The sequence below is a fragment of the Bidens hawaiensis genome, unplaced genomic scaffold (genome assembly GCF_021521415.1).
Source record: "Bidens hawaiensis isolate Kalapana, Puna unplaced genomic scaffold, B.hawaiensis_p1.1 tig00012229_1, whole genome shotgun sequence".
Taxonomy (NCBI): domain Eukaryota; kingdom Viridiplantae; phylum Streptophyta; class Magnoliopsida; order Asterales; family Asteraceae; genus Bidens; species Bidens hawaiensis.
In genome coordinates, this window is record NW_027491988.1 from 382,781 (window position 1) to 396,272 (window position 13,492).

At 38.9% G+C, this 13,492-nt stretch overlaps 2 protein-coding genes across 2 annotated transcripts; one reads left to right on the plus strand and one right to left on the minus strand.

Moving 5' to 3' along the window:
- The first annotated feature begins 508 nt into the window (after window positions 1-508).
- Window positions 509-5,941, plus strand: LOC143540392 (uncharacterized). Its single transcript, XM_077033471.1, has 3 exons — window positions 509-943; window positions 4,264-4,890; window positions 5,438-5,941. The coding sequence occupies exons 1-3, from the start codon at window positions 509-511 to the stop codon at window positions 5,939-5,941; spliced, it is 1,566 nt and encodes a 521-aa protein (XP_076889586.1).
- A 3,580-nt stretch (window positions 5,942-9,521) lies between these two features.
- LOC143540393 (WD40 repeat-containing protein HOS15-like) lies at window positions 9,522-13,006 on the minus strand. The gene is made up of 13 exons (XM_077033473.1): window positions 12,946-13,006; window positions 12,339-12,487; window positions 12,042-12,261; window positions 11,430-11,536; window positions 11,309-11,355; window positions 11,080-11,224; window positions 10,945-11,008; window positions 10,721-10,879; window positions 10,497-10,618; window positions 10,357-10,431; window positions 10,224-10,277; window positions 10,075-10,148; window positions 9,522-9,543 (listed from the first exon to the last, which is right to left on the minus strand). Exons 1-13 carry the CDS (start codon window positions 13,004-13,006, stop codon window positions 9,522-9,524), a joined length of 1,299 nt encoding a protein of 432 aa, XP_076889588.1.
- Window positions 13,007-13,492: the final 486 nt, after the last annotated feature.

Below are 13,492 nucleotides of genomic sequence, written 5' to 3' on the forward strand. Positions count from 1 at the left end.
CTTTTGCACGCACAGGATACTCATGGAGGAGGAGTACAAGCCTGTAATCCAATCTTAGAGGAGGCTCAACCCTAACATGTCGGAGGTGGTCAAGAAAGAGGTTATCAAACTCCTAAACGCTGGCCTGATTTATCCCATCTCTGATTCTTCATGGGTGAGTCCCGTTCAGGTCGTCCCTAAGAAGGGAGGGATGACAATTGTCACTAACGAACGTAACGAGCTTATTCCAACTAGGACAGTAATAGGTTGGCGGGTTTGCATTGACTACAGGAGGCTTAACGACACTACTAGGAAAGACCACTTTCCTCTTCCGTTCATCGATCAGATGTTGGAGCGTCTGTCGGGACGACGGTTCTACTGTTTTCTTGATGGATTTTCAGGTTATTTCCAGATCCCGGTCGCACATGAGGATCAGGAAAAGACCACCTTTACATGTTCATACGGTACCTTCGCGTACAAACGTATGCCTTTCGGGTTATGTATTGCTCCGGCTACTTTCCAGCGTTGCATGGTAGCGAATTTCCAGGACATGATCGAGAGTTCCATGGAGGTCTTCATGGACGATTTTTCAGTATACGGGGACTCCTTTGATCAATGTCTTTTTAATCTTGAGAGGATGATGAAGCGGAGCATAGAGACGAAGTTGATGCTGAACTGGGAGAAGTGCCACTTCATGGTGACTGAAGGCATTGTGCTCGGGCACAAGATTTCGCGAGACGGTATCGAGGTAGATAGAGCTAAGATCGACACCATCAGTAAACTTCCTCCACCGACTAGTGTGAAATCCGTTCGTAGTTTTCTCGGGCATGGGGGTTTTTATCGTAGGTTCATCAAAGATTTTTCTAAGATCACCCGGCCTATGAATCGCCTTCTAGAGAAGGACATCACATTCAACTTTGATGCTGATTTTCTGAAGGCGTTTGAGTTTCTCAAGGGGCAGTTGGTTAATGCCCCTGTCATAGTAGCACCCGACTAGAGCTTACCCTTTGAGCTCATGTGCGACGCTAGTGATTTTGCAGTCGGTGCTGTTTTAGGTCAGCGAAAGGACAAGCACTTCCACTGTAAGGCCCCGAACCCTGGGAACCCCACAGTTGGTAATCATTCAAAACACTCGTAAAAAAAATTAACTTAAAAACAATTCTTTTCATTAAAATAAGCATCACAGAGTATAATTCGGCGGAAAACGTAAATAATAAAATAAGTTCCCAAAACCCGGAAATTTTGCCCAAAACCAACATAATTATCTTTAAATAAAATTTTAAAAAATAAAATAATAGAAAATAAATGTTTAATAATAAAATCTTCAAATCCCGTATGCCCTTCACCGTCCAAGTAGCTTCGTGCACGTCCAAGCGATAAGGCATCCTCTTCCTAACCTGAAACTCACACTAACATGCACACAAAGTCAGCTTAAGCTGAGTGAGTTCAAGTTTTAAATAAGTAACAAAAGTCTTAATAATCATTCCAACGGTTTTAAAACGGTAAACGGAAGTACATCGGTTAGGTCACCACATTCAAATAAATAATCATCCTTACGTATGAGCATCTCTATACGTGCATTTCCATATATATATATATATATATATATATAACATTCAATAATAACATTCAGGGCCAAGAAAACGTACAACCCAAACACGTAACATTCAGCGCATTCAAACACAAAGTAGGCATACGCAACATTCAGTAGTCGAGACGACTACAACATTCGCCAAGTATTGGCCATTCTAGTATATATATATATATATATATATATATACACATACATACATTCTTTAACATTCCAAGGCCTACCAATACTAGCAAGCCTATGTAAAATCGTTTAAAACATTTCATCAAGCAAAATCGCTTAGGTGTGCATGCTAGCCCAAAACTTAAAAAGAGTTAAACGGGGCATCGAGAACTCACCTGAAATCAATCGAACACCTGCAACGAGCTAGGAAATCCCTAAGTGCACAATCACAAGCAAGGGCCTGTAAATTATACACAACGCGTTACTAAACTAGACCGTAAGAACACTCTTGCCTAATGGGCCGTTCAAGCCCAACACTTTGGCCCAAGGCCCAACACTTTGGCCCAAGGCCCAACGACTTAGCCCAAGGCCCAACAACTTGGCCTAAGGCCCAACAACTTGGCTCAAGGCCCAACAATTTGGCCCAAGGCCCAACACTTGGCCCAAGGCCCAATACTTTACCTCAGCCCCTAAAACCTTTCAACTAGCCAAATCCACCCTATGATTATGGCCGGGGCAAACCATGATGCACAACTCACCCGCCGGTAATCAAATCGAGTCGAATACGCGCGTAATAAATCTTAAAACCAATTGTCAAAAGAATCAGCCCCAAATGGACCAAATCCCCATCTTAACCTTTTCTTACATCATAATTATGTCACCCGAGTTGATAGGGTTGACGGTTCCTTTTTACAACTTTCAATTTAACATTTAAACGAAAATTCGCGCACCGCCGACTCGATTGACCAATCACCAACCAAAACAGCCCCGAGTATCAAAAATTTAATTTTCCCACAGCCCTTAAACCCCCTAGGTCTGTAAAAACTGATTCGGTCGGTCATCCGATCGATTGACGCATCAAACTCAACAATTGCCAATCCTACACCCGGTAAACCCTAGTTTTCGAACTAAAATCGATTGACCGACCTAAACACCTCCATTGGCCATGAAATTATAATATGATGTACATGTCATACCTAGTTGGATTTTGATGCGAAAACCTCACTCAAAACAGCCCCGGAAAAGCTCAATTGGGCAGTCACCCGGTTAGCCTACAACAAGACGTTTTTCGATCAATACGTGCAATATAAGGATCAATTAACGTGTAAAAGGTTTGGGGAATCGTATTACATACCTTGAATTGAAGTTCTAAGGCTTAGAATTGGCTGCAAAAAAAGAAAAATTGTGGGTCTTGGGTCTCTTCTTACTGCCGATCGCAACAATCGGGAGGGGGGGGGGAGCTAGGGTTAGTTTATGTTATAACATAATATAATACACTCTAGTCCCTCCAGATTGAAGTGTAAGGCAAAATGGAAGGAAAAGTTAGGTTCTTTAACGTACCGGGATGACGTAAAGGCTTCCAAGAAACGTCGGTTAAGTCCCGAGAATGACATATACTCTACAAGCTTTAATTCTTGAAACCAGAATTAACGGGTGTTACAAGTCCACCCCACTTACAATGGGATTCGTCCCCGAATCCCGATGCGACAGGAACAACTGCGGATAATGCTTCATCATCTCGTCTTCGGACTCCCAAGTGGCCTCGGAACCCCTACGGTGTTTCCACTGCACCTTCACCTGTCTAACCACCTTATTTCTCAAACGCCTCTCCTGACGGTCAAGAATAGCAATCGGTTGTTCAACGTAGTTCAGCTTACTATTGAGTTCAATATCATCGAGAGGCACATGGGCCTCTTCATCCGCTAAGCATTTCCTCAGATGGGACACGTGAAAAGTAGGATGAATCCCCGCGAGCTCCTCGGGCAATTCCAGCCTATATGCTACCTCACCGACTCGGGCCAATATACGGAACGTGCCAATAAACCTCGGACTGAGCTTCCCCCTCTTACGAAAATGAATAATTCCCTTCCATGGAGAAACTTTTAACATAACCCGATCCCCAGCCTCAAACATAATAGGCCTTCGCCTTTTATCTGCATAAGACTTCTGACGATCCTGCGCGGCCTTCATAAGTGCTTTAATCTTGTCGAGTTTCTCAGTCGTAGCCTCGACCACCTCCAAACTACCCAACTGCTTCTGACCAATGGAACCCTAACAGACTGGAGTCCTACACCTCCTACCATACAACATCTCAAACGGTGGCATCCCAATCGTGGCGTGATAACTGTTATTATACGAGAACTCTACCAACGGTAAGTGATGGTCCCAACTACCACCAAAGTCGATAACACAAGCCCGCAACATATCCTTGAGAGTCTGAATGGTCCTCTCGGACTGACCATCCGTCTGCGGGTGATAAGCAGTACTGATGAGGAGTTTGGTGCCCATCTCCTCGTGAAACCTTTTCCAAAACCTGGAGGTGAAACGCGTATCCAGATTGAATTGTAAGGCAAAATGGAAGGAAAAGTTAGGTTCTTTAACGTACCGGGATGACGTAAAGGCTTCCGAGAAACGTCGGTTAAGTCCCGAGAATTATACATACTCTACAAGCTTTAATTCTTGAAACCGGAATTAACGGGCGTTACATCCACCCTATCTATTACGCGAGCAAGACCTTCAATGATGCTCAGGAGAATTACACGACTACCGAGAAGGAGCTTCTAGCAGTGGTCTTCGCGTTCGACAAATTCCGTTCTTATCTCGTGCTGTCCAAAACCATTGTTTATACTGATCATGCGGCACTGCGATACCTGTTCGCCAAGAAAGATGCCAAACCTTGTCTGATACGATGGATTCTCTTGCTTTCCGAGTTCGATATTGAGATTAGAGATAAAAAGGGAGAGGAGAATGTTGCTGCGGATCACTTGTCACGTTTGGAGGATCCGAAGAGAGAGGAGATTAGAGAGGACACCATCGAGGATAGGTTTCCCCACGAGTCGTTGATGATGGTGAGAATGAGATCTGAGAGAGAGCCAGTCTTATACGTTAGTGCTGAAGAGGAGGGTCTTCCATGGTTCTCCGACATTGCGAATTATCTAGCTGAAGGAGTGGTTGTCAAGGGCATGAGTTATCAGCAGAGGAGGAAGTTTTTCGCAGATGCCAGCCACTATATATGGGATGCACCATATTTATTTCGTGTAGGAGCCAATCGAGTGTCGAGGAGGTGTGTGAGTAGGGAAAAGGGCCGTGAGATTCTTAGACATTGTCATGAGGGTTTGACTGGAGGCCACCATGGTTCATCTTCCACCGCTAGGAAAGTTCTAGATTCCGGCTTTTATTGGCCATCGATTTTTAAAGACTCACACGTGTTTGTCAGCCAGTGTGATGCATGCCAGCACACTGGTAACATCTCATCCCGTAATGAGATGCCCCAAAACCCTATTCAGGTTTGTGAGGTTTTCGATGTTTGGGGCATTGATTTCATGGGTCCGTTCCCTTCTTCTCGAGGGAACCGATACATTCTCGTGGCTATCGACTACGTTTCCAAGTGGGTTGAGGCTCAAGCCTTGCCCACTAACGACGCCCGAGTTGTAGTGGGATTCTTGAAGAAGTTGTTCTGTCGGTTTGGTACTCCCAAGGCCTTGATCAGTGATAGGGGCACGCACTTTTGCAATGCCCATATGGAGAAGGTGTTGGCACGGTATATGGTCACCCATCGGTTGTCCACCGCCTATCACCCACAGACGAGCGGGCAAGTGGAGAACGCAAACCGAGGCGTTAAGCGTATTTTGGAGAAAACTGTTGGCAAGAGCCGAAAGGACTGGTCCGATAAGTTAAATGATGCGTTATGGGCTTTCCGCACAGCGTTTAAAAACGCCTATTGGGACCACACCCTTTAGGATGGTTTACGGAAAAGCGTGTCATCTGCCAGTTGAGTTGGAGCATAGAGCATATTGGGCGTTGAGGTCCGTCAATCTTGACCTGACCCTAGCTGCGAAAAACCGGTATCTCCAAATTCATGAGCTAGAGGAGCTAAGAGATGATGCATACGCGAGGTCATGGAGTTATAAAGAGCGTACGAAGGCGTTGCATGATAGGAAGTTGAAAAAGGTAAAAGAGTTCAAGTGTGGGGATCAGGTGTTGATTTATAATTCCTGTCTGAAGTTATTTTCAGGTAAGCTTAGATCGAGATGGGTAGGTCCCTATACGGTGAAGGCGGCATTCCCGCAAGGTGCGGTTGAGTTAGTTGATCAGGAGGGAAAAGCGTGGAAGGTGAACGGCCATAGGTTGAAACATTATGTTGGTGGGCCGATTGACTCGATTGAGGAGGACGTGTTTCTCCTCGACATCCCTAGGTTGATTGATTGATAAGGATAGGACTCGGGTGAATACCCGAGTGTAGAGTTTGTATATGTTTGTATATGTTTTCTTTTATTTTTGTATTTTGAGTCAGTTTTTAAGTTTTAGAGTCTGTTTGATGTCTGCTTTGGGTGCTTTGAGTTTTGTTTTGCAGGTTTTGGACGCTATCGTTCGTACTCAATCTCCATTCGGGCGAGGGTGTTCTAAGCTTATTTGATTGTGGAGGGGACCCAAAAGCTGCGGCCACGAATGAAATGCTATATGGTCGCTTTATCGGAACATGACATACAAAGATCACTACCATATTACCAGGGGAGTCTGTTCCATTTTCTCTATTTTTTGTTTTAATTTATTTCTGCTTTATTTTTGTCTTTTTCCTGTCTCACATTGAGGACAATGTGAAATTTAAGTATGGGGATGGGAAACTGGCGTTATTTTTAGGTAGTTTAAAAAAATAATAAAAAAATAAAATATATTTATATATAAAAAAACAAAAAAACGAAAAAAACGAAAAAAAAACAAAAAAAAAATTATGTCCCTTGAATTATATATTTTGCAGAAAAATGGAAAATGATAGAAAAATTGGGGATTGGTTTTTAAAACTACTAATATATATGAGATATAAAAAAATAGAAAGCATACTTAATTTGGGATGTGTCGGTAGGTCCAACTAGCCTTGAAGGTTTCCCCTGATTATTATTAATATACCTAATAGTCATAAACTTTGTGGGTTATTATCTTAAGGGGGGATAGTGAAGCTGAAAATTCGATAAGGCATAGCGAGTATTACCTTAATCTTAAAACCTTGAGGTGATGAGAATTACATGCAATTAAAACTAGCACTCCACTCTGTTTTATGAAAGTAAATAACGAGTGGTGGCGCCTGACCATGTCCATCATTTATACGAGCTTAGAAAATAGTTATATATTTAGGTAAAAGATGCCTAAGAGCACAAAGTTTTGTTGCACGAACGTCAAATATGTGCAATATTTTGAAAGTAAAGTGAATGAGAAAGTTATGCAAATGCCAAAAAAGCATTCACAAAAAAAACAAAGAAAAAAAAAGGAAAGAAAAAGAGGCCAAAAGGCACATGCTAGACGCGGATGAGAGCTTACGTGTTACCAAGTGGATGGTGACTCTGAGGATACACTATTGGGGCTTAACGTTCTTAGTCAATAAATATTTTTAGGAAATACTAAGGGTAGAGGCCTGAGACCGTCATATCCTGGGTTGCAGCTCGGGTGAAACAATGTTGGGCCGAAATCCGCTAATATAGTTTTAGGTTTAGGAATTGCTCGTACGACCTCACTTGACCATTCATCCATATAATTTCCACCTAAGAGCATTTTCTTCTTACCAATAAAGGGTTTTTAGCTTACGGTGATAGGTTGAGCCAGTCTGCTTCAACCCGGTTTATATTGTCTTGATTATGCTTGAGATGGGGGTAAGTGGATCTGTAACTCTTTAGGTGTGAGACCCATAGGTTTATTGATATCACTTGAACTTAATCACTGAATATGATGGGGGGGTTTGATAGGTTGGTGGCTAGGTTTAAGTGGACAACAATATCGGCAATCGCGGTTTTTGCGTTTATCTATTATTAATTAAGATAACCTAAATGTTTTGAAAACTAGTTTTCTGATTATGATTCCATTGCAAACAGCTTTTTCAGGGACGAAAAAGATTTAAGTGTGAAGATATTTGATGTGGTCTTAATTATATACAAATATTATATATATTCCCTATACTTTTAAGTGCTTTTGAGCCAAGTTTTTATTGAAAATTATTATTATTTGGTTCACGTGTGAGTTTAATGGTTTCAAGAGACAATGGGATAAAATGGAACACTTTTAATACACTTGAGACCGACGAATGACGAGTCGAGCATTTGATATATAATACTAATTATTATTATAATTATATAAAGTACTTAAAAAGAAAAAGAAAAAAAAGAAATATAAAAAAAAGGTGCGTTTCATAATAATAATAATAATAATAATAATAAATGAATGAATGAAGTTGGTGCACGTGAGAGTGAGAGTAGCTTTGAATAGCTATTTTACTTTGTTTTAAAATTTTAATATGATGCTATAACTTTTGAATGTTTAAGGCGTGCATCTGTACAAGAACTGAGCAAAACAAAATAATAGTGGGCCCCATAACATAAAAACAAGAATAAAGTTATTATTTCTAGTAGCGGCCCATTATTTCTAGTAACATTGGCTTTTATGGACTTAATGTAGGTCGGTGAAAGATTTAGGGTGGAATGCAATATAATTTGGGGTGTCGGCAGCATTACAAAAAGATTATTATTCCTGGCTTTTGGGACGCAAGCAGTTGGTGACACACAGCAGCCGAATTCAAACAGGAGAGGAGTTTAGTTTGGAGCTTTAATCATCGTAAAAGAAAATATAAAGATTATAGAGTGTTCGGGTTCACATCAACTTAACTAAGAGTTCTTATTATTTGGTTGGCTTCTATTATTTTTATGAACTCAATTATTGAACTTATATATTTTATTGTCTTGAGCATGATTGTTGGCTAAACCTTTTTAGTTATCTAGGCTTGGATTGATGTTTTGTGATTGATTAAGGGTTTAAACGGTTTTCGGGAATTGTTTATTGGGTTTTGATTAATTAAAAGTTTGATCAGATTTGTTGGATGTTATTTATGCGTATTTACTTTTGATTTGTGCTTGAATGAATGTTTCACATGTCGCTTGATTGAATGTCTTTCGATTATAGGTGTATGTTAGGGTTGTTTACTGTGTGTTTGCAACTTGTTTATGGTTTATTGAGCTCATTCACCATAGAAACTGATTTTTAGCATATTATTAGAAGTTTATATTCTTGCTTAGATATTCGACGGGTGATAAGTTGTCGGGTTTGTTTTTGTTATTAGGGTTTTAGGTTGAACTGTTTGACAGGAAGTTTGCCTAGTTTTCCCTAGTTTCACTGTTTACCCGTGTCCTTTAAATCTCTTCTAGACCACCCCATGTACTTAGGTGCATTGAGATAGTGAAATCGACGGGTTAGCTGTTTTCTAGGGTAATTAATCATAATTGGTGAACTGACAGGGGAGCCAATAAGCCGGTGCTTTTACATGATCTTTAGGATTTCCTCTTAGGTGACACCTTGAGAGTGATTAGGGATCCATTAGGTTTCCTAGGGTTCATATTTTTAGATTCCCGGTTCCAGTAGCATTTTCCCGTAACCGATAAAAGCCCGAGTCATAACAATTTGGATTCCTTGCCTAGGTAACGCCTTTCTCATTAGTGTTTTCATCTAAGGCTTAGAATTTTAAGTTTAATTTATTAGTTTAAATTAGTCTAAGTAATAATTAGTTTTACAATAAAATAAATAAAAATCCAAAAAGAATCTTTTCCTTAATTATTAGTTTATTTAGCTTTTAGAATCTAAGTTCGTTAATTTAATTAGTGTCTCTAGGGTTCGATATTCCCGGACTTCCCATAGCTATTCTACACCCGATAGGTTCACTTGCCTATTGCTGGTGGTTTGGTTTAGGATATTCTAAGTTTTTATTACTCGTTGTGCTAGGTTGATTAATTGCAATATTTTTATATACCACTTAAAGCGCATCATAAACTAAGCTAAAAATAAAAATACCAACTAAATTAAACTAAATTAAACAAATAAATCAATTAACACAAAAACACTAAGCGCACTAACTCCCCGGCAACGGCGCCATTTTGATGACCGTCGTTTGAGTCATGCAAAAACCTAATTAACCTAAGTAGCTAGGGTAAGTCAGGTATCGTATCCACCAGGAATATGTGGTCAGTGTAAAGTGTAAATGATTCCTAACATTATGAAGTAGTTCAAATAAAGTGTTGATCACACTAGCAAACAGTTTATATTTTTATCATAAGCAAACAAGCAATCACGTATTCAATCGATTAACAAAGACAAATCACACCCGGAAATCCAAGTACATAACCTAACAGCAAACTCCTATAATTTTTTAATATATTTTGAGAGTGGTTGTGAGTGAAGAAAAGAGAAAAAGTATAAAAAGTATTATTTAATTGAAATTGAGAGAGAAAATGTAGTGAGTTTTATTGTAATTTTTGATTTAGAGATAAGGGATAGGATCCTTTATAGCAGTAATTAACAAAACGTACGTTGCCAAGATTAACTGCTTATTGGGATTGCCTGTTGTGGGTCCGGTGGGACTCCATTTTACTGCGTATATCTCCTGCAAGTAAATAATTAGTGTCCACAGGTAGATATTAAAGCAACAAAGTAATAAGTAACAACTACAAAGATTCACCTTGTCATGATCTTTAAGGTCATGAACAGGCATGTCCTGTTCCATACTCCATATCTGAACAATTTATAGTTCCAAATCAAACCACAATTCAACACAAATTGCATCTAAAATGTAAATTAGTAAATATTATAACCTTTGCAGTATTATCATCAGAGCCGGAAGCCAATAGCAAACAGCTCGGGTCCCATTTCACACAATTAACTTCATCCTGAAATCAAATCATAAATTTCCATAATTGAATAAATAAAATTATTGAGAAAAAATCTTACAAACCTTATGCCCAGAAAACAGTTTAACTGGTTGGTTTTCTCCGATCTTGCAAACGTATATCTTCTTATCAGCGGCGCCTAAGGCAAATGTGCGATTGGTCCGCCAATCAACTTCCATAATAGGACCTGCCAGGTTGCGCCACGTGGCTCTTAGTTTTAGACTTTAAACAAAGCAATTATTTGTATTTATTTGTCTCACATTTGATGTAAAAATAAATAAAATACCACCTGAATGGAACTCGAATTGTTGCGTCTGTTTGTAAGTGTTTGCGTCCCACACAATCGCGCTTCCATCACAACCTCCTGTAAGAAGGCAATCGCTTTTCTTGTTCCATCTAATAGAATATATGGGCCCCTTGTGTTGGACTAGAAGACACTTCATCTCACCTAGATAACCAAATTAACATTAATATGAGGATACCAGAAACCCTTGAAAACAGAAGAAATGTTACCATTTGTATCCCATATTCTTGCTAACCCGTCACGTGAACCAGTGGCAAGAAGGCTTCCATCCAACTGCACATAAATTGATAATTTAATAAACAAAAATGATAGCGTTGGTGAAATGATTAAGCAATAGAACTCACATTCCAATCGAGTGTTGTGATGCCATTATGTTCTTCATCTGGATTAAAATGCTGGAGTATGCGCATACCAGCAACCCTGTTAACTAAACTGTTGCTATTACTCCTATCTGCAATTCTCCAAATCCTAGCTGTAGAATCTCCAGCCCTAAGCAAGAAAATAGTAAATCTAATCAAATGTGGAAGTAAAAATGAAATATAAAGCAGAACTTGGTTTATTAGGATAACACACCCTGATGCAAGAACTAAGCCTGCTGGACTCCAAGCACAATCAAAAACCTAAACAAAGAAAAGGAAACTAATAAATAATTTATTAAGTCAATATGTTACAACCACGAGAAGGATTCTCAAACCTCAGCAGAATGTCCTTCCAAGGTTAATACATCTGTACTGAGGATCCCACGAGGTCGTTTACGAGGCTGGGGTATAGAAGAGGGAGGCATATTCGTTGGTTCGTGTCCTAAAACATACCCTCCCAAAAGTTAATATGCTTGACATATATCATCAATATATGCTAAAAAGCACTTTGATATTATTATACTCATAGTAGTACTTGTGAAGGAAATATAAGTATTTACAACTATAGTGATACATTAATAAATATAATAACAAAGAAGATAGCAGACCGTATAAAGACGTATCGTGGAATGACATATCGTGGAATGACGTATCGTGGAATGACATATCGTGGAATGATGCATCGTGGAATGAAGTATCAACGAACTGTTAAAAAACCTCACACGTCAGCCTAAAAACCTCCTAACTTACATATGTCAGATCGAATCTGTTATATGGTATAAAACTAAAGCATCCATGTTAGATTTGGAATTTGAAAATATACCATATTTCAAATTCTAAACTGAAAGTCGACTCAAAACTAGATGGAATAATTCCAGACGAAATACGCACGCACTTCTTACACTTATACTATGTTCAATCACAATAAAGAAATTCAAGAAACTTACCTTCAGCTGTCACAGTTTCGTTAAGTTTATAGTTAACGTTATCGGGTATCTTTTCTTTTTGCTTATTGTTAGCAATTCTCTCCGTAATCTCAATTTCTTTCCCCATTTTAATTAGATTCTCAAGTTCCTTTGCAGCCCTAAGTTCATTGGCATTCATATTGAGAAGATCAAATGGTTTCATGAAAGAGAAATCTTCCTCTGCATCCGCCTCCGCGCCATCCTGCAAATCTCGAAAAATCATGATCAGTACTAAAACATAAAGATAAAACAAAATATTGGAACTGTGAAGGAACTGACAAGTTTCAAATTTGCTTCCATTTTTAGATGCTGGATTCCTTTCTGGACAAAAGTTACAAGAGCTCCAGGTGGAACCGAATTTGCTTCCACGCTAGTTTCCTTGTCGATAGCTGCCTCGTGTCCAAAACTAAAAGCAGTATGCAGAAAACCTGAAAGTAAGATTATTGGTTAAAAACTTAAAATCAATCACAATGTTAGACAATTTTAGGTTTATGAGTATGACTCCACATATGGTGAATTATCCCCAATTCTATAAGAAATTAACTAATTAATTAATATTATAGACATGAATCCCAAATTGAAGTGATAATAATAACAATAAATACTTCCTCAATCAACTAATTACAATTACAAACCCTATATCTTTTTTTTATGAAAAAACACAAAATTAATTAACGTTCCGAAATTAAATCGTTTACCACAACGAACAGACTAACAATTCTAACACATGAGTTATACACCTATATGATAACATGAATCCGTTGATTATAAATATTCAGACGTAAAATGGCGATTGGTAAAAATCGGTAAAACGTGTGCATGGAGGATCGAAATTAAGCTTAAGTCAACATGAATCCAGATATATGTGCATAATCAAGTACATTACCTGATTCCTGAAGGTATCGAAAGACCATAAAATTCAATTCTTGGGCAGTGATAGTCGTCATGTTTCCTGAGGAAATCTGGTACCAATTTGATGTAAGAGATAAAGGCAGAAGTATGAGAAATAAATTGAAAGAAAGGCTTCTTAATGTGTCGCCGGAAAAAATGGCTGTCTGAGAGAGTGACACTGGTCAAGTGGACCTCTTTTGTTTTCAAAGTATAATAAAACCCTTAAGGCATATAAATAGAGTAAGCAGATTCATGCCAGGCACCCAGTTTTATATAATTAGTTGGATATTAGTTGTTTTGTGGTTAATGTTATTAAAGTGGAATTTTTTTTCAAAAATTTGGAAGGTTGAAATGGTTTTAGGAGAGAGAAAGGATGGTAATGGTTTTTAAGAGATTCGTCATTTGAAATGACAGATCTTTAATTATGTATAGGGTCTGTCAGTTTCAATCGGGTGACTTGGACAAGTAGCCGGTGTTCCGCCATTTGAATTGGTGGATATGGTACATTTTTGGTGTGATCCGCCATTTGAAATGGCGGATGT